The 19789-nt window shown below is 66.8% G+C and overlaps 2 protein-coding genes across 8 annotated transcripts in view; one reads left to right on the top strand and one right to left on the bottom strand.

Moving 5' to 3' along the window:
- Window positions 1–11358, bottom strand: part of DIDO1 (death inducer-obliterator 1) — a 42723-nt gene extending 31365 nt beyond the window's left edge. For 4 of the 6 annotated variants that reach the window (XM_008253335.5, XM_089306923.1, XM_089306922.1 and 1 more), the window contains exon 1: window positions 5159–5286. The gene's annotated coding sequence lies outside the window, so the exon portion shown is untranslated. Of the gene's footprint in view, window positions 1–5158; window positions 5287–11159 lie in introns of those variants that run through there. The other 2 variants (XM_051829425.3, XM_051829427.3) reach the window with 2 other exon arrangements.
- A 41-nt stretch (window positions 11359–11399) lies between these two features.
- On the top strand, window positions 11400–18223 carry GID8 (GID complex subunit 8 homolog). Of its 2 annotated transcripts, none has more exons than XM_051829433.3 (5): window positions 11400–11624; window positions 13123–13250; window positions 15588–15784; window positions 16531–16728; window positions 17550–18223. In XM_051829433.3, exons 2-5 carry the CDS (start codon window positions 13133–13135, stop codon window positions 17721–17723), a joined length of 687 nt encoding a protein of 228 aa, XP_051685393.1. In that variant the 5' UTR covers window positions 11400–11624; window positions 13123–13132; the 3' UTR covers window positions 17724–18223. The 2 variants fall into 2 exon arrangements, with proteins under 2 accessions (XP_051685393.1, XP_069907728.1); XM_070051627.2 differs by lacking the exon at window positions 11400–11624 and adding an exon at window positions 12156–12441.
- Window positions 18224–19789: the final 1566 nt, after the last annotated feature.

The following is a 19789-nucleotide window of genomic DNA, read 5'->3' as shown; positions in this document are numbered from 1 at the left end:
AGGTCACAGGATGCAGACCCTGGGGCCCACCGGGGGCGCCCCTTCACTGAACGCCTGTGTCCTGTCTCAAGTTGGGGGCTGCAGGCAGACGTGTTCCTGTCACCCACGTATGGACCTGGACTGGGTCCCCGGCTCTCCACTGCCCTGGTCTTTGTGGCCTTTGGGGAGCAGACCAGTAGACGGGACCCTCCTTCCCCTCCTCACTCTTGTCTCTCAAATGAAGGAATTAAAAATAAAAGTTGAGGACTCCAAAGAGCTTTAGTTTATGAGGAACATATACTGATATTTCCAAAAATTTAAATTTAAAATACAAAAACCCATTACACACTAATACTTTTTTTAAATAAAAGTAATGTCAGTTCTAAAACCAGTAACAAACATTGTGTTAAGAGTGGGGCTGACTGGGCCAGTGCTGTGGCGTAGCAGATAAAGCTGCCACCTGCAGTGCCGGCACCCCGTATGGGCACCAGTTTGAGTCCCAGCTCTCCGCTATGGCCTGGGAGAGCAGCAGAAGATGGCCCAAGTGCTTGGGCCCCTGCACCCAATGGGAGACCCGAGAGAAGCTCCTGGCTTCAGATCGGCACAGCTCCGGCCATTGTGGCCATTTGGGGAGTGAACTAGTGAAGGAAAACCTGTCTCTCTCTGCCTTTCAAATAAATTAATCTACAAAAACCGGAGACTGCCTTATAATTCTGCAGATCTCTGGCTTAACACAAGACGGCCGGATTTCCCCTCTGCATCTGCAGTGAACCTACCCCCTCCACTGTCTGAAAGACAAGTACTCCATTTTTTCTATTTGAAAGAGCAAGAGAGAGAAACAAGGCACTGGTTCGCTCTCTAAATGGCCACAACAACCAGGTCTGGGCCAGTATGAGCTCCGCCCAGGTCTCCCACGTGGCGCAGGGGCCCAGGGACTCTCAGTGGAGCTGGACTGGAAGCGGGGCTGAGCCTGCAGCCAGCACTGATACCGGACAGTGGTGTTGCAAGCGGTGGCCTGACCACTGCGCCATGCACGGTGTCCCCCGAGTCTCAACAAGAGGCAGTTTCCTGCAGCTGTCTGCACCCAAGAAAGCCGTGGAGAAGCACACCGGACACGTGCGGTGGTGCTGCCGCATCAGAGCAGGCTACCACCGACCTGGCCCCACGTCCCCACCCCACAAGCCATCAGAACCCAGCACACCTGGACCGCTTTCTCGACTTCCCTCACCACAGCGAGGGCAGAGGCCACAGACGCAGTCTAGCCGCCGCGGCCTTGTTACTCCAGACGTGCTAACACCACTCGTGCGGGGAAAGACAAGCGTGAAAGCATAGTGTTTAAAAAAGCTGTCTTAGACTGCAAGAAATTAAAGAAAAAGAGTGAGCCAATACAAGACGCTTGTAACGCAGTCTTCACTGACAGTCGCTCCTAGGAATATGCTTGGAAGTTCCACGTGACACCCCAAGGAGGGACGATTTCCAGAGCCAACTCCGCCTCCTTCCAACAGAACCGCGCAGGTCTGCAGCAGCAAATGCTGGGCTGGGCGCACAGGGGGCCGAGGTGCCCAGTGCTCGACCCCTGCCCGCACTGCGGGACCACACTTCCGTCCTCAGGAGCCAGCAGCATCACCATGGACACCTGGGAGCAAGCCCACCAAGTTTCTCCCGAGAAACGTCTGTGCTTGAACCACCTAAGGTAAGTGCACAAACAGCAACCCTCCTCGCCCGGGGCAGGACCAGTGACCTCTGAGGGCGACGCGGGCCGGAAGCCACCTCCCCAAAGCTCGCAAGGACTTCACTGAACAGGTGAAGAGGAGGAGGAAAAAGGAGAGGCGCCCCCTGTTCTTGAATGATTAGACACCACCCCTAATCTCGCCTCTCGGCAAGTAGGAAAACACAGTTTACAGACGTGCTGGCCCAAATCCTACATCCCAGGGTGATGGATGCTCTCCCACCTGAAGAGTTTTTGTAACCGACACCTAAAAGTCCCCTGTGTCAGGGCACAGGTGTGGCCATGTGGACTGGATGAAGGCAAACCGGGACACACGGCCTCCTGCGGTGAGCTTTCCCACCTGAGGGCACACAGCCACTGTCTCCGTGTGTGCTCAATCCACTGAACCGACAGCTCCAGCCTCACCCACGTGACAGCTGTGGCCCTTGCACCCGCACATCCCGGTGGACCTGGCTGTGTGAACGGTGCTGCACCCAGGAGTGGGACTCCCGGATCACAGGGCAGCTCCATTTTTAGCTCTTAAGGAACACCTGTGCTCCCCGTAACGGCCGAACCATCATCACCTTCCCACCAACAGCGTGAGGAGTTGGCAACAGCTTCCTACAAGAGCGGGAGTCACCCTCCAGTGACAGCCGCACCCTCCTTAAGACACCATGGGAGTCCCGCCACTCCTCTACCCATCCAGCTCCCTGCTGTGGCCTGGGGAAGCAGTACAAGATGGTCCAAGTCCTTGGGCCTTGCACCCGCGTGGGAGACCTGGAGGAGGCTCCGGCTCCAGACCACTGCAGCCATCTGGGGAGTGAACCCGGGGATGGACAATCCGCCCCCCCCCCCACTCTTAAATATATACATAAATCTTAAAAAAAAAAAAAAAAGAAAGAAAGAAAGAAGGAAGGAAGGAAAAAACAAGGAAGCCGTGGCCCATCAGAGGTGGGGTGCTCAAGAACAAAGGCCCGGGTCCCTGGGTCCTGGGGCTCCACCCTGATCCTGAGCGTTGCCCGCTCTGCACGGCCACCCTACCTGCTGGTCACGCGCTAAAGCGCTGTCCCCTTCAGCACCTGGGAGCGCTCCTCACCCCCAGCCCTCGCATCTCAGGGGCCGGTGTGCCTGGGACACCAGCTCTGACTCAGCAAAGACTTCGCTGAGTCACCACAGTTCAGACACCTCCAACCTCCCAGAAGGAACCCCCTTCCCAGGGTGCTGGCTCGGCGTGGCCCCAGGTGCCGCCAGCACACTAGCTCCCCAGCGCTCTCCCTGCCCCCCCCCCCAGCAGACATCGGAGCTCTCTACAACAGCAGCGCCTCCACGTGAATGCACCTGCCGCCAGGCAGGAAACAGGCCCCTTTCCCACCAGACCGCTCAGGCAGGCCAGAGTTCACGTCGGTGTCACGGGTTTACTACTACAAGGTGTTTAAGGAGTAATGTCTACGCCTCCCGGGTGGGGAGCAGAGCGGCCGCAGAGGGCAGGGGTCACCCGCCAGGCTGCAGGGGAGCCGTAAGGGCACCACCTCCAGAGGGCTGCTGGGGGGATGAGAAGGGCACAGCTCCTCCCCCCTCCCCCCGAGCCTCAGGACACAGAAAATCCAAAGGGAAGAATTTTCATATCTGCATTCCAGCCGGAACCGCCCTCGTCCAGTTTGCTCAGGAAGCAAGAGTGTGACAGAGTCCAGCCAAAAGCAGCAACGCCCGTCACTCAGCACAGGTGGGAAGGAGGGAAAACGCAGGGTCCCTGGCCAGGGTCTACCCGGCCAGACTCAGCACAAGGCCACCCTGTGCTGCACTTCCCTGTCATCTGGACCTCGGCTCCCTTGACGACCTCCACAGTCCGGTCATCACAGCCCAGTCCCCACCAGCAGGACAGCGGGCCTGGGGAGCTGGGTGGGCGTGGGGAGAGGCTCACTCCGACCCCGCGGCCCCGCCAGGGGGGAGGGCTAACTCGGGCGAGAGGGCCACCAGCGGCAGGCGGAGTCCTTTTCCATCAGCACGGACGGCAGTGCGTCCCTGCGGTCACTGCTGTGGGAGGAGCCTGCAGCAGAGTGACAGGCGACAGACACACCAGCCCTGCTCACCCAGCTCAGCTCTGGGCTCCTCAGAGGCGCTTCCCCCACCCCCGGTTCCACCCCCCCCACCCCCAGCAAGCGCTTTCTTCAACAACCTCACTCTGGGGAAAACGCTGCTCTATCGAGGTGTCTACACCACTCGGACGTCCAGCAGCACGGAGAGCAAACCCGGGGCTCTAAACCCGACACCAAAACGAGCATTCGCTCCCCGAGTCCACACGAGGGGAGCCCCGCCGGCGGCCAACCGCTCCAAGTCCGCACGAGGGGAGCCCCCCCCCCCCCGGCGGCCCGCCTAGTTCCAGCCAGAGCCCCCGGCGCGCAGCAGACTCGGCCGCAGCCCAGCGCCCGGCACTCAGACCCGCCGATGGAGCCAGCCCCTCTCGCCGGCCGTGGGGAGAGCGCCGCCAGCTACACCGGAAGGGACCCAACTTCCTAAATTCTAAACTACGACACGCGAAAAGGAGACGACACAGGGAGCACATCCTTAGCGGACTTCCAGGGCCACAGCTGCCCCGGTGCAGGCACAGCACCTGGCACCGCTTAAGCGCGGACCCAAGCCCAGAGACTCGGGACCCACAAACCTCGAAGCCAAGAAAACGAGATCAAAGGCCCACCCGACGCCCCTCCCCACCGCCCGGGGCCGGGCCGGGACTGGCCGTCACCAGGACTCAAACCGCCGCGCTCGACGCGGCCCAACCTGCAAAACCAACAGGGTCAGCGGAGGGACCAGGAGAAGCGAGGGCACACTACCCTCAGACAGCAAAGCAGCCACAGGCACCGAGCACGGCGCGGGGCAGGAGCCCGAGTTCCGAGGGGCCCCTGTGCTCACGGGAAGGCGGGGGCCGCCGTGCACACAATGACCCGCGGCCCCTGCCAGCCCTGGCGCCAACACTGCGCCCGCGGCCCGCGTCTGCGCCGGGGACCCCCGGCCCCGGCCGGAGGAGCAACGCCCGGATCCAGGGCGGGGTCCAGGCGCGGCCTTCTCCGCCCAGGGTCTCGGCAGCCAAACGTGCGGCCCCGGCCGGGTCGACCCGCCAGCCTCCGCCGAGCGGAGGGGCCAGGGCGGGGTCCAGGCGCGGCTCTCCGGGCCGCTCCCGCCGTCGGCAGGCAGAGTCGGACCACGAGGGAGGCCGCGGCCTTGCTCGGAGGCCGCGAGACCCACCGGAGGGAGGGGCACCGGGCCGGCCTCTGTCCGCCCGCCCCCCAGCTCACACGGCTCAGTTCGTGAGGCCCGCGGCCCCCGGCCGGCCCGCCGCCCCCGCGCCGCCATCTTCTCCGCGGGCGGCTCAGCGCGGCCCGCGGCTCCAGGCCCGACGCGGCCCGTCCTGCTGTCCCCGGCAGCCCGCATGGCGGCTGCCTCCCTCAGCCCGGCGCCCGGGTCGCCACTCACCGCAGCCGCAAGCCTCCAGGGTCCGGCCAAGCCCTCCGAGCGTCTCGGAGAAGGCAGCCGGCCACCGAGACGCGGCGGCCAGAGCGGCGCCCCCGCGCGGCGGGCGGAGGCCAGCCACCGAGACGCGGCGGCCAGAGCGGCGCCCCCGCGCGGCGGGCGGAAATCAGGCCCCGCCCCGCCCGCGGTGCGGGCCCCGCAGGGTACCAGCCCTAGCGAGGACTCGCTTCCTCCGGGGCTGTCTCCCCGGGCCCGGGGGTTAAAGCTGCAGGCGGGCCGCGTCGTCCCGCGCCGCGTGGGCGTCAGGGGCGTCAAGGAAGACTAGCCGCGCTCCCTGTCCGGACTGCACCGCGGCCAAAGCCGGGGGTGGGGCGTGCGGAGAGCCTGCGTGTTCTGGCTGCGGGGGCCCCACTGGAGTGGACGCTTCTGTCCTGCCCTCAGATACGGGGCAGCAGGCAGTGCAGAAGCCCCCAGCCTCCCCGTGGCCGCCGGGCTAAGGGCTCTAAGCGGAGCCGTGACTGCAGGCTGGGCATCGCCGGGCACGCGGCTGCGAAGGACCGGCAGAGGGGCCGAGGCCCGGGGCGGGACCCCGCCTGCCACAGCCACCGCTCGCCACCCTGCCCTGCGCTCGCTGTCAGCCCTCAGCGGGCACTGGCGGAACCCACAGCTGAGTACATCCTCCCAACCACTTTTTTTTTTTTTTTTTTTGGACAGGCAGAGTGGACAGTGAGAGAGAGAGACAGGGAGAAAGGTCTTCCTTTGCCGTTGGTTCACCCTCCAATGGCCGCCGCGGCCGGCGCACTGCGGCCGGCGCACCGCGCTGATCCGAAGCCAGGAGCCAGGTGCTTCTCCTGGTCTCCCATGGGGTGCAGGGCCCAAGCACTTGGGCCATCCTCCACTGCCCTCCCTGGCCACAGCAGAAAGCTGGCCTGGAAGAGGGGCAACCGGGACAGAACCCGGCGCCCCGACCGGAACTAGAACCCGGTGTGCCGGCACCGCAAGGCGGAGGATTAGCCTAGTGAGCCGCGGCGCCGGCCCCAACCAGTCACTTTTAAGATTCGCTGCATGTATTTAAGTTAAATAGAAAGGGGGAGAGAGCGAGCGAGCTTCCACCCTCGGTCACTGCGGGCGAATCAGCAGGAAGCGGGATTGGAAGTGGAGCAGCCGGGATCTGAACCAGCACGGGTCAGCAGCCTGCCCCCTGCAGCACAACACGGGCTCTGGGAACGCCCCCAAGACCACGTGGTCGCTGCTCCACTTCTGGTCCAGGTCCCCCCAAAGGGCCTGGGCCCATGCTGGAGACCCGGATGGAGCGCCTGGTCCAGCCTGGCCCAGCCCTGGCCGTGTGGCCTTTTGAGGAGGGAACCAGCGGATGGAGACAGCTCTGTCCCACTCCCTCTACCTGTCAAATACAATAAATCTAGGGAAGAAACTCCTCCCCTAAATGCCCCTGATCTGCAAAGTACGGCTGATTGACAGCAGGCTGTGGCTGGGGAGACGGGGGCGGGGTCAGACCCCGGCCTCCCGCGGCCCCCCTCCCCAGGACTCGGACCCGGACCCCAAAGGAAAACACTGGGGCCGCTCCAGCAGGAAGGTCGCTTTATTGTGACTTCACCCCAACCCTGCGAGGGGAAGGCGCCGCCCAGCCATCGCCCAGGCCTGGGGGCCCTGCCCCCACCTGGGGGACCCAGCCCCACCAAGGAGGAAGGGGCGCGGGGAGGGGTGCGATGGGGCCCAGCCCGTCTTCAGCCAGCAGCAGAGCCTGCAGGAGCCTGGAACGGAGGCGGCATCATCTGACCTCAGGCTGCCCCAGCCCAGGGTGGTGGACGGCCTTTCGCTGTTTGGCCAAGGACAGGAACTACTGGACCTGTCTCACGGCCAAGCTGTCCATCCTCGGGGCTGCTCACATGGTGTGCCAGGGCCGGGTGCCGGCACTCGGGTTGTGCTCCCGGCACTGTGGCCGAGCAGGGTAAGCCACCGGTTCAAGTCCCGGCTGCTCCACTTCCCATCCAGCTCCCTGCTAATGCACCTGGAAAAGCAGCCTGGGAGATCCCGACGGCGCTCCTGGCTCGTCTTCAGCCTGGCCCAGCCCTGGCTGCTGTGGCCATCTGGAGAGTGAGCCCGTGGACTGAAGAGCCCTGCCTCTCCCAACTCTGCTTTTCAAGTAAATACAAAGAGACAAGGAACGGACAAGCAATGGCAAAATCACCCATCCCGGGGGAGGGGCGCAGCCTTTGCTCTGAGACACGGGGCCAGGCAGGGGCCAGCCGTCAGCTCACCAGGGCTGAGGCCCGGCACGAGCTGGCTGCCCCTTCTCAGACCTGCTGTGTCCACCGGCAGGGTCAGCGCCACGTGGGCACCCCCAGGGCAGGAGGCTCCCTGGAAACTGCCCACTCCCCAAGCGCGGCTGAAGGTCGTTCCCCGTGGAGCGGTGCGGAGGCCGCGTGGTAGGCTGAGGGGAACTGGCGGACGGGTAAGGCCAGGAGACAAAGAGAGAAACACTGCGGCCCGGGGCGGCCACAGGCTCACAGCAGCCAGGCAGCGTCACGGCCGTTTCCTTTTAGGCCAAAGAATCAACGTGGAGGAACGGGGAGGAGAGGGGGCAAAGGCACACAATGCATCCACCACACTGCGCCAGCCGCGCCACCGAGGCGGAGAGCGCTCTCACAGGACACGGTGAGGGGCAGGTCTCCCCCATCTCCCGGGATTCTTACATCCTCTGCAGCAGTAAGCCCCACTCGTTATCTGGACGCGCTCCCACGGAGCAGGCTCCTGGCCCCGCACCTGTGAGGGCCTGCAAGCTTTCCCTTCAAGTCCAGGGAGACGCAATAAAACCAACGGCAGGGAAACTGAGTCAGTACCGGGCGTAAGAATCCTATTCACCGACTGTCTTCAGAGCAAGACACCAGACGCAGCCGAGGAGACAGCGCTGCCTCCCAGACGCCCACGGGGAGCGGTCCCGGCTCACAGGTCTGGGCTGCACCAGCACGCGGGCATTTCCAGGAGGTGAGTCGGGGCACCGTGAGTGCCGGCTCCAGTGCTGGCTGTGGACTTCCCATCCAGCTCCCTGCCCTGGCCTGGGAAAGCAGCAGGAGCGGCCCGAGTGCTTGGGCCCCTGCGCCCGCGTGGGAGACCCGGGTGGCCTGGCCCAGCCCTGGCCATTGAGGCCGTTTGGGAAGTGAATCAACCAATGGAAGTTCTCCCCGTGTCTCCAACTCTGCCTTTCAAAATAAATCTTAGAAATAAAATGCAAGTTCTCAACACAGTGGGGGTGGGCAGGACGCCGCCCCGTGCCCGCCGTGACCACACTGCCCGGGGCCGCCAGAGACAACGCAAGGCTACAGCCGAAGATTTAAAACAAAGATTTTATTTGAAAGCCAGATGCACAGAGACAGAGAGACCTTCCACCCGCTGGCTCACTCCCCAGGCTGAAGCCAGGAGCTGGGAGCCTCGTCTGGGTCTCCCACGTGGGTGGCAGAGACACAACCCCTGGGCCATCTTCTGCTTTTCCCAGGACAGCAACTTGGAGGGAAGTGGAGCGGCCAGGACACAAACTGGCGTCCATACGGGTGCCGGCGCCACAGGCAGAGGCTTAGCCAGCTACACCACGCCTGCCCCTGAAGATTTCCCCCCACACATTAAAATACTCAAGTCAGAGAGATTATCTGCCCTTCCAGAACTAGGGCTTGTTCAGAACAGGAATTCGGTGTAAAGGAATCCCCGTTCCTGCCCAGCTCAAGAACAGAACGGGGACATCAGGAAGGCGGTCGGGAGACACGGCCAGAACGACTGGCGCCCCCAGGCGTGTCCAAGGACGCGCAAAAGGGAACTCGGTTCTGTTCCGAATTTCAGCAAACCAGCATCCATAAACCACCCTCCCGTGCTAGAATCGAACCACCTGCTTCTAACATTTAAAAGCTGGGCCCGGCGCCGGGGCTCACTTGGTTAATCCTCCGCCTGCGGCGCCGGCATCCCATACAGGCGCCAGGTTCTAGTCCCGGCTGCCCCTCTTCCAGGCCAGCTCTCTGCTGTGGCCGGGAGTGCAGTGGAGGATGGCCCAGGTGCGTGGGCCCTGCACCCCATGGAGACCAGGATGAGTACCTGGCTCCTGGCTTCCGATCAGTGCAGTGCACCGGCCGCAGCAGCCATTGGGGGGTGAACCAACGGAAGGAAGACCTTTCTGTCTCTCTCTAACTCTACCTGTCAAATAAAAAAAACAATAATAATAAAATAAAGTGTAAAAGCTGACCTGTCCAAAGGAAAAATAAGACCTGTGTATCTGCCCACAAGTGGGGAGCCAAGAATTTTGCTGCATTTTAGGGCTGTGCAGAAAAATGAAAAAATCAGACACACACAAGTTTCTTTCCAACAGCAAATAAGCGAAGAATAAACAAACAGAAAAACTAACGGAGCGGTGAGGGCGACGAGGCGGGGTTCGCTCGTTTATCGGGGAGCCCTGGCCATTGGTTTCCACCCCCGAAGGCGCTCGTGATCCCTAACCCGGAGTCAGCATCGCCGGCAGCCAGAAGGCCCGCGGTGCCCCAGCTCCACGCAGCCGAACTCCGCGCTGCAACAGGGAAAGGGGGAGCCCAGGCCAGCGAGGTCTCTCCACACCGCCCCCGGGCTCCCGCGGGTCTGGAGTTCAATGTTTACAAATAAATATCAGCCTTGGACCCCCATCCACATGGCCACTGGTTCGAGTCCCGGCTGCTCCACTTCCGATCCAGCTCTCTGCTGTGGCCTGGGACAGCAGTGCAGGATGGGCCAGGTCCTCGGGCCCTGCACCCGCGTGGGAGACCCGGAGGCGGCTCCTGGCTGTGCATCAGTCCAGTTCCGGTTGCGGCCAGTTGGGAGTGAACCAGCGGATGGAAGCCCTCTCTCTCTCTCTCTCTCTCTCTCTCTCTAACTCTGCCTCTCAAATAAACAAGTCTTCTGAAACACATTTGTTATCCTTGCCCTTCTCCAACCAAAGAAGCTGCGACGGGAGCAGTGCTGTCCCACGGCGCCGTGTGGACGCGGACGTAAAATCCAGCGCGGGGCGGGCCCGGGGTCCGAGCCACAGGCAGGGCTTGGATTTTGGTAGGAAACACCCACAACACCGCGGTCCTGCCGGCCCGCGTGACCACAGAGCGGCCCCCTCTCGGCCCGGCAGCTCCTCGGGGTCCAGGCCGCCTCCCGGGCTCCGACCAGGCCAGGGAGGGAAGCCGGCGCCCCGCGGCCCGCGGCCCGCTCCCGCCGGCTCCCCTGGCACCCGGGCCCCAAGGCCCACGGCCCCGAGCTCCTCCGGGCCGGGCGCAGGCCGGGGCCGCGGCCCAGGGTTAGTGCCGGGGCCGCCCCGCGCGCCCGCGTCCCGCCGGGGCTCCCGTCACACCCCTCCGCAGGCGGCCTCACTGCGCCCGCAAGGGGCCCTCGCCGACCTCCCGCCCCAGCCCCGCGTGCAAGGCGCCAAAACGCCAGCCCGGGGCCGGGCAGAGGCCGCGTCCGCGCCGCTCCGAGCGGCCTGGCGGGTGCAGCCCCACCCCGCACCCTCGAACGCCGGCCTCCGAACGGTTCGCCGCAGGACCACGCACGCACTCGCCGGGACCTAACGCTTCCCAGCCGCGCGGGCGCCAGGCTGCGGGCCGCAGACCCGGCTCGCGCAGCGCGGGACCCGCTCCTGCTGGGCCAAGTCCAGCTCCGCGCACGCCCCGCAAGCGCCTGCTCCGCCCGGCGCGCTCTCCCGCCACCGACGGGAGGCCCTGAAGCCCCGCGCCTGCGTTCCAGCCGGGGAGAACCGGGCGCCCCCGACGGCCCCGGGCCCACCGGCTGCAGCGGACGTCGCGCTCCCCGGCGCCGTCCAGCAGCCCCCAAGGAACCGGCCCCCACCGCGAACCAGGGCGCCCGGCCGACAGCCCGGCGCGGCGGCCGCTCTCCGGAACTCCGGGGCGCAGCCCTGGCAGGCCGCCAGCCGGGGGCTCCCTCAGGGTCTCTGACCGCCCGCCCGCCCCGTCCCCACGGGCCTCACACAAACGACGCGAGAGGAGCTGGGACCTTCGCCGCCGACTCGGTCGAGACGTCCCGTCAGGGCGCAAGGACTCCGCGCTCGGACGCCTCCGCAGCCGCCATCTTGCCCGCCGCCGGCCGACGCCTTTTGACTCTCGCGCCAACCCGTAGAGCGAGGGCACCGGCGGGGACGCTCTGCGCAGGAGCGGAAGCCGGGGCCTGCGCTTCCGGCGGCCGCCCGCCTCGGCCCCTCGCGGGAGCGCTCCCCATTGGCTGCCGGCTCGCGCGGTCTCGCGAGAAGTGGCTGAGGGGCGGCCGCCGGTGCGTCTGCTGCCCCGCTCCCCGCCCCGCCCCCGCCCGCGCCGCGGCCTCCGCCTCCGCCCCGCTCGGGCGCCCCCGCCGCCGCCGCCGCCCCGCCCCGGCCCGGGAGCGGCCGCGGAGTCTCCGCCTTCGCCAGACCGATCGCGCGGGAGGCGGGATCCGCAGGGTAAGATGGCTGCGGCGGGCCCGGGCGGGCCGGGGCCGGGGCAGAGGCCGGGCTGGGCCGGGTTGACCCCGCGCCGGGGGGAGGGAGAGGGGTGGTCCCGGGGTCAAAGGTCGGCGCAGGTGCCTGGGCCTCGGGGCCGGGAGTCGGGGTAGGGGCAGCGCCCCCTGGGTTGGAGTCGAGCCTGCCCGGACGGACGCCCCCGCCCGAGCCTGGAACGCGCGCCCGTGTGGCGGAGGAGCGGGGGCTTGTGCGGGATGGGGGTCGCCGGGCGCTGGTGGTCGTCCCGCGAGCGGGGACGGTGCAGGGCCCCCGACACAGCCCGGCCTCCGCGTGGGAGCGTGCGGGGGCGCCCGCGGGCCGGCGGGGGCGGACTGTCCGGCTTGGCCGGCCCGGCCGGGCCTCGGGCGCCGGCCGCCTGCGCGTCGAAGGCGGGCCTCCCCGCCCCTCAGTAGCGTCTGCGGGGTGAGCCCCGGCTCCTGACCCAGACTCGCCCTGCTGCTCGGCCCCGTGCGTGCGGGCCAGCGTCTCCGTGGGTTGGCGCGGCTCGGCGCGGGCTTTGCTGCGTGCACCGTGACGTCCGCGCCGCGCGTGGCGCCCAGGCGGCCCGGGAGCCCGCGTCCGCCGCCGAGCTGCGCCTGTGTGCGGGGGCCCCGCGGCGGCGGGAGCGGCGCGAACCGCTCACTGAGTGCCGCCGTGGGATGGGCGCCCGCAGCTCCCGGCAGTGCCGAGGTGCGCGGCTCCGGGACCGAGCGCTTTGCCTACGCTACCTGGAGGCCGAAACGGCTCGGCTTCAGCCCCTGCGGAGCGGGTGTGGATGGTGAGGGGCCGCTGTCCCGGGGGTTAGCGGGGGGGCGCGCGTGTCTGCACCCCCGCGTGGGTGCAGGGCCGCCGTCCCGGGGGTTAGCAGGGGGGCACGCGTGTCTGCACCCCCGCGTGGGTGCAGGGCCGCCGTCCCGAGGGTTAGCAGGGGGGCGCGCGTGTCTGCACCCCCGCGTGGGTGCAGGGCCGCCGTCCCGGGGGTTAGGAGGGGGGCGCCTGTCTGCATCCCCGCGTGGGTGCAGGGCCGCCGTCCCGGGGGTTAGCAGGGGAGCGCCTGTCTGCATCCCCGCGTGGGTGCAGGGCCGCCGTCCCGGGGGTTAGCAGGGGGGCGCGCGTGTCTGTACCCCCGCGTGGGTGCAGGGCCGCCGTCCCGGGGGTTAGCAGGGGGGCGCGCGTGTCTGCATCCCCGGCCCGGCCGTGTCAGGCTGGAGGTGTGGGACTGCAGCCTCCTCTGCACCTGCGTCTGGCCGTGCGGCTGTGGCTGTGACACCTGTGGCCGTCCCCTGCGCTGGTGGACAGCTGAACGCCTCCCTGGCTCTCGGGGCCTCCCAGACACCCAGCCTCCTGCCGTCCCCGAGCCCGTGTCTGGGTGTCCCACAGTGACAGCGGCGTGCAGGCTCTCCCTCCTGGCCTGCCGGCCGCAGGCTGCCCGAGCGTCTCTGGCTCTGTTTTCCCGCAGAAACATCAGAATGAGCTATGCGGAAAAGCCCGATGAGATCACGAAGGACGAGTGGATGGAGAAGCTGAGCAACCTGCACGTGCAGCGCGCGGACATGAACCGGCTCATCATGAACTACCTGGTCACGGGTAACCTGGCGGCGGGGCCTCCCGGGCGCGGTGCGGAAGCTGTTGTGCCGAGCCCCTGTGAAAGCAGGCTTGTGCCTCGGCGTGAGCCGCCTTCTGGGGAGGCGACACCACTGTCCCCGCTCAGGCCTGAACCAGAGCCTGGCTCTCGGTCCGTGACAGCGTCACGGCGGTGACCAGGGACTCGTCTCCTGAGGCCCCGAAAGCCCGCGCGACCGACTGCGCCTGGTGCTGCGCTGAACGACAGCGGCCAGTCCACAGGCTGGGGCCGTCCTCAGGGCCGTGCTGCGCGTGGCAGGACGGACTCCCCGTCGCAGGCGCTGAGGACGTGCAGGCTGCAGGGAGGGGCGCAGGGCGCTGAGCGGAGCCGGTCCTGGGGCCCCTCGGCCTGGGGACCTGGCCAGCACGTCGCCCTCACCAGGAGCCAGCTCTGCGCTGCGCTCGGACCCCAGGAAGGGGCACTGTGCTGCCAGCCCTTCTGACCGCTGTGGTGGGTCGGAGCGTTTGCACGGGGTGGAGAGGACTGAGGCACAGGGCATAGCATGTCCATCTCAGACATGGCCGTCCCACGTGCCTTGCAGAGTGGGGACCGCAGCAGCGGCCGTCTGAGGCCACCGGGCTTCCCCATGTGCAGCCCCCGCGTACAGAGCCCTGTACAGCCCCTGCATATACCCCCGTGCACAGAGCCCCCGTGCACAGAGCCCCCCGTGCACAGAGCCCCCGTGCACAGAGCCCTGTACAGCCCCTGCATATACCCCCGTGCACAGAGCCCCACATGCACAGAGCCCCCACGTGCACAGAGCCCCCACGTGCACAGAACCCCATGTGCACAGAGCCCCACGTGCACAGAGTCCCACGTGCACAGAGCCCCCACGTGCACAGAACCCCATGTGCACAGCCCCACGTGCACAGAGCCCCCCGTGCAGCCCCCACGTGCACAGAGCCCCACGTGCACAGAGCCCCCACGTGCACAAAGCCCACGTGCACAGAGCCCCCACGTGCACAGAGCCCATGTGCACAGAGCCCCACGTGCACAGAACCCCACGTGCACAGAGCCCCCCGTGCACAGAGCCCCCACGTGCAGCCCCTACGTGCAGCCCCCACGTGCAGCCCCCACGTGCACAGAGCCCCCACGTGCACAGAGCCCCCCGTGCACAGAGCCCCCGTGCACAGAGCCCCCACGTGCACAGAGCCCACGTGCACAGAGCCCCCACGTGCACAGAGCCCCACGTGCACAGAGCCCACGTGCACAGAGCCCACGTGCACAGAGCCCCCACGTGCACAGCCCCCACGTGCACAGAGCCCCACGTGCACAGAGCCCCCCGTGCACAGAGCCCCCGTGCACAGAGCCCCCACATGCACAGAGCCCCACGTGCACAGAGCCCCCACGTGCACAAAGCCCACGTGCACAGAGCCCCCCGTGCACAGAGCCCCCCGTGCACAGAGCCCCATGTGCACAAAGCCCACGTGCACAGAGCCCCCCGTGCACAGAGCCCCCCGTGCACAGAGCCCACGTGCACAGAGCCCCCACGTGCACAGAGCCCCACGTGCACAGAGCCCCCACGTGCACAAAGCCCACGTGCACAGAGCCCCACGTGCACAGAGCCCCCCGTGCACAGAGCCCACGTGCACAGAGCCCCCCGTGCACAGAGCCCACGTGCACAGAGCCCCCCGTGCACAGAGCCCATGTGCACAGAGCCCCCACGTGCAGCCCCCACGTGCACAGAGCCCCACGTGCACAGAGCCCCCCGTGCACAGAGCCCCCGTGCACAGAGCCCCCCGTGCACAGAACCCCACGTGCACAGAGCCCCACGTGCACAGAGCCCACGTGCACAGAGCCCCACGTGCACAGAACCCCACGTGCACAGAGCCCCCACGTGCACAGAGCCCACGTGCACAGAGCCCCACGTGCACAGAGCCCCCACGTGCACAGAACCCCACGTGCAGCCCCCACGTACAGCCCCACGTGCACAGAGCCCCACGTGCACAGAACCCCACGTGCACAGAGCCCCCACGTGCACAGAGCCCCCACGTGCACAGAGCCCCACGTGCACAGAACCCCACGTGCACAGAGCCCATGTGCACAGAGCCCCCACGTGCAGAGCCCCCACGTACAGCCCCATGTACAGCCCCCACATGCACAGAGCCCCCCGTGCACAGAGCCCCCACGTGCACAGCCCCCCCGTGCACAGAGCCCCCACGTGCACAGCCCCCACGTGCACAGAGCCCCCACGTACAGCCCCACGTGCACAGAGCCCCCACGTGCACAGCCCCCACATGCAGAGCCCCCGCCGGCGCCCCGTGGGCTTTGCCAGCAGTGAGGACGGTTTTCCTTTCCAGAGGGCTTTAAGGAAGCAGCGGAGAAATTCCGCGTGGAATCTGGAATCGAGCCGAGCGTGGATCTGGAAACCCTGGACGAGCGGATCAAGATCCGGGAGATGATCCTGAAAGGGCAGATTCAGGAGGCCATCGCGCTCATCAACAGCCTGCACCCCGAGCTCCTGGACACCAACCGGTACCTGTACTTCCACCTGCAGGTGAGCGGGCGCGCGGGCGGGCGGGCGGGGGGTGCCTGCTCCCCGTCCCCCCCGGAAGCTGTGTCTCCTGTTGAAATGCTGATGTGAAAACTCGCGTGGGGGACAGGCCTTTCCTTTGAGACGGGTTTTTTTTAAATGGGATCTTTTTTTTTATATACACGTGCTTATTTGAAAGGCTGAGTACAAAGAGGCAGAGAGAGAGAGAGAGAGAGAGGTCTTCCATCCGCTGGTTCACTCCCCAAATGGCCACAACAGCCGGAGCTGGGCTGATCCGAAGCCGGGAGCCAGGGGCTTGTGCAGTCTCCCACGCGGGGCAGGGCCAGCAGTCGGGCATCTGCCACTGCTCCCCAGGCCAGAGCAGGGAGCTGGATCGGAAGTGGAGTGGCCGGGACCCAAGTCAGCACCCATAAGGGACTTCGGCACTGCTGGCGGCGGCTTCGCCCGCTGTTCACTGTTCCGCAGCCGGGCCGAGATGGGCGCCTGATGGGCACCGAGCCCTGCGGGCCCTGGTCTTCGCCCGCTGTTCCGCAGCCGGGCCGAGACGGGCGCCTGATGGGCACCGAGCCCTGCGGGCCCTGGTCTTCGCCCGCTGTTCCGCAGCCGGGCCGAGACGGGCGCCTGATGGGCACCGAGCCCTGCGGGCCCTGGTCTTCGCCCGCTGTTCCGCAGCCGGGCCGAGACGGGCGCCTGACGGGCGCCGAGCCCTGCGGGGTGCTGCTGAGCCCGGCTCTCTTGCCGTCACACAGCAACAGCACCTGATCGAGCTGATCCGCCAGCGCGAGACGGAGGCCGCCCTGGAGTTCGCGCAGACGCAGCTGGCGGAGCAGGGCGAGGAGAGCAGGGAGTGCCTCACGGAGATGGAGCGCACGCTGGCCCTGCTGGCCTTCGACAGCCCCGAGGAGTCGCCCTTCGGGGACCTGCTGCACACGATGCAGAGGCAGAAGGTAGGGCGGGTGGGGGGGGGCACGGAGGGGAGGGGCCGCCCTAGGAGCCGGGCAGGGCCGCTGGCCGGGACGCGTTGCGGCGGTGAGCCCGCCTGTGTCTGCACCTGCCCTCCCGCTGCAGCCGGGCCGGCGCCATTCAGGCTGCTGTGCTGCTGCTTGTCCGTCTCCGCCTTCTTCACGTGTCGGGGCCTCCCAGAAAGAGGTCGATGTCTCTGGAACGTCCCTCCCTGCCACTCCGTGTCCCCGCTGGTGCCCCGGCTCCTTTCCTGGGCTCTGTCCTCCCTGTCCTGGCCTGGAATGACCGCCCATCCCCGACGGTCCACCCGACGTGTTTTGCTGAGGCTGACTTCTGTAATATTTGAGAGGCAGAGTGACAGAGAAAGATGGAGGTCTTCCGAGCACCGGGTCACTCCACAGTGGCCACAACGGCCCAGGCTGGGCCCGGCTGAGGCCAGCAGTCTAGAATGCCATCCTGGTCTCCCACGTGGGTGCAGGGCCCGAGCGCTTGGACCGTCTCCTGCTTTCCCAGGCCACAGCAGGGGGCGGGACTGGGAGTGCAGCAGCGGGCCTCGAAGCAGCACCCACGTGGGATGCCGGCCGGCCCTGCAGGCAAAGGCTTAGCCTGCTGCACCACAGCGCCGGCCCCGGCTGCCCCTCCCGAAGCTCCTGGCACGGACCTGTCGTGGCAGGGGCGACGTGACGCCCAGCTGGTGCCCTCACGGTCCCACAAGTGGCTCACGGTCAGGGAGCAAACGCTTGTCGTGGGCGGCGCACAGCCCCTGCGCGCGTGTGCGGGCCACACGGCTGTGTTCCTCTTCCAGGTGTGGAGTGAAGTCAACCAGGCGGTGCTCGACTACGAGAATCGGGAGTCGACGCCCAAGCTGGCGAAGCTGCTGAAGCTGCTGCTCTGGGCTCAGAATGAGTTGGACCAGAAGAAAGTGAAGTACCCCAAAATGACAGACCTCAGCAAGGGCGTGATCGAGGAGCCCAAGTAGGGCCCGGCCACGCCGCGGGAGCCACCCCTCGGCCCCGTGCTGTTCTCCGACCCAGCGTCTTTCTAAAGGGAAGCGCGGCCCTCGGGGCGGGAGGACGCCACCTGCAGGGCTGCGGAGAGGCGCCGGGCTCGGCCTGCCCTGCGCCGCTTCCCGGGGACCCTCAGCCGACGGCACTGGGCCCTGCGCGGCCGTGTGCGGGCCTGGAGGCCGCCCGGCCCTCGGGGCTCCTGCCTCACCCGGCCCGCGTCTGCAAGTTTTCCTTCCTTTGTTTGTTTCTCTGTTTTTTCATAGGAAAGAATATATAAATTTGTAAATCCTAATTCTAAGGTGACTCCGCGTGAGGGTCTTGAGTTCGGCCCGGGTGTGTGTGAGGGCTGGGCTGTGGTTTCAGTTTTTTAAATATATATATTTTGGTGCTGTGTGTGGTGAGAGGCGTTCCTAGTGGACCGGCGAGCCGTCTCTGCCAGGCAGTTCTGTTGGAAATAAAGGTTTGAATCATCTCACGCAGCCTTTTGTCTTTGGGGCCTCACGGGAGTGCAGAACACTGTGGTGGTGACGGTGGTGTCACCCAGGACCTGCAGGAGGCCCCGGCCCTGACGGGAGCAGCCCAAGTGCCCCCTACTGCAGCGCCGGTGCCGGCCTCTCAGCTCCCGCCTCACTGTCCCCAGCTGGGCAAGTGTCCCCCTCCGGGCACCCACTGGTGCCTGCTCACAGGCGCGAGGTGGGGCTCGTGCAGCCCAGAGCACAGCCCTGTGGACCCCTGGAGTGGACCTCGCTGGAGCAGTGCTGGAAGCCGGTTGTGGGTGGGCCCAGAACCACCAAGGCACCGTGTGTCTGGCGGAGGTGGCAGCGCCATACCGGGACCGTCCTCGGGTGCTTGCTGCTGGCCGCCCCTGCGTGCCCTGGCGTGCTGGAGAGAAGTGCTGCCGGCAGCCGAGCCGCTCCTGACTGGCGAGGGCCAGCATCCCTCGGGCACTGGTGGTGAGGTGTCTGCTGCCATCTTCGCACGGCACCAGGTGAGGGGATCCCCCTGGGGTCTGAAGGCGCCAGTGGGGGTGAGTGGCCCGCCGGGTGCGCAGGAACAGGACAGAGAGGTGGGAGGTAGGCATCGCGAGTGTTCGTTGCATAATTAACGTTCTCGGGACAAGACGTGAGTGGCAAGGGGGTTGGGCCCTGGCCAGCTGAGGACCCCTGGGACATGAGGGGGCTGTGCTCTGGCCAGGGACCCCCAGGACGTGTGGGGGCTGGGCCCTGGCCGGCCACGGACCCCTGGGACATGAGGGGGCTGTGCTCTGGCCGGGGACCCCCGGGACGTGAGTGGGGCTGAGGCCCTGGCCGGCCACGGACCCCCGGGACGTGAGTGGGGCTGTGCTCTGGCCGCAGGCCCCCGGGACGTGTGGGGGCTGAGGCCCTGGTGCCAGGGCTGGGAGTGGCGTGTCACCAGTGCAGCGTCGTGCTGAGCCTACGCAGGGTCCTCCGAGCTGACGTGGGCCAGCTTCGTGGCTCCTGCAATCGGCAGCCGGGCCGTGGCTCTGCCCAGAGCGCCCGGCTCACCGCCCAGAAGCCACTTCGGGCCTTTGCAATCATCCGGCCGTTTCGTCCCATCTGGGTCGCGCTGTTCACTGAAGGCAGTGACGCCTGCGGAGAAGATGTCTCCAGCACGGTGAGGATGCCGGCGCTCCGTTCCTGGTAGCGTGCGGGCCTGGCAGGGATGCCCGGGCGCGCAGCTCGCCAAAGCCGAGGGGCTGACGCGGAGTAAACGAGAACTGATGGATTCTGCACTTGATTTACGGGAAAAGCAGGTGTCAGCCGGGGCTGCTGCTGGGACCCCGGGCCCGGGGACGGTCACGGAGCAGGCGGGAGCCGGCTCTCTGGTCTCCGTGTTTGTGGGGAGCAGCGGACGGGGTTCAGACGGTCTGAGACGGCGACATCTCCAGGGTAACGGAGCAGCAGTCGAGCGAGGACCTGGAAGGGCCACGTTCAGAGCCTCAGGCGGACGGGCAGGCGGCCTGGCTGCGGGGCCGGCTCCGTGCCAACGGCAGGCGGCCTGGCTGCGGGGCCGGCTC

The sequence above is a fragment of the Oryctolagus cuniculus genome, chromosome 11, assembly GCF_051225735.1.
Source record: "Oryctolagus cuniculus isolate XC-2025 breed Fujian yellow rabbit chromosome 11, ASM5122573v1, whole genome shotgun sequence".
NCBI lineage: Eukaryota > Metazoa > Chordata > Mammalia > Lagomorpha > Leporidae > Oryctolagus > Oryctolagus cuniculus.
This window is presented reverse-complemented; position numbering and strand designations above follow the sequence as displayed.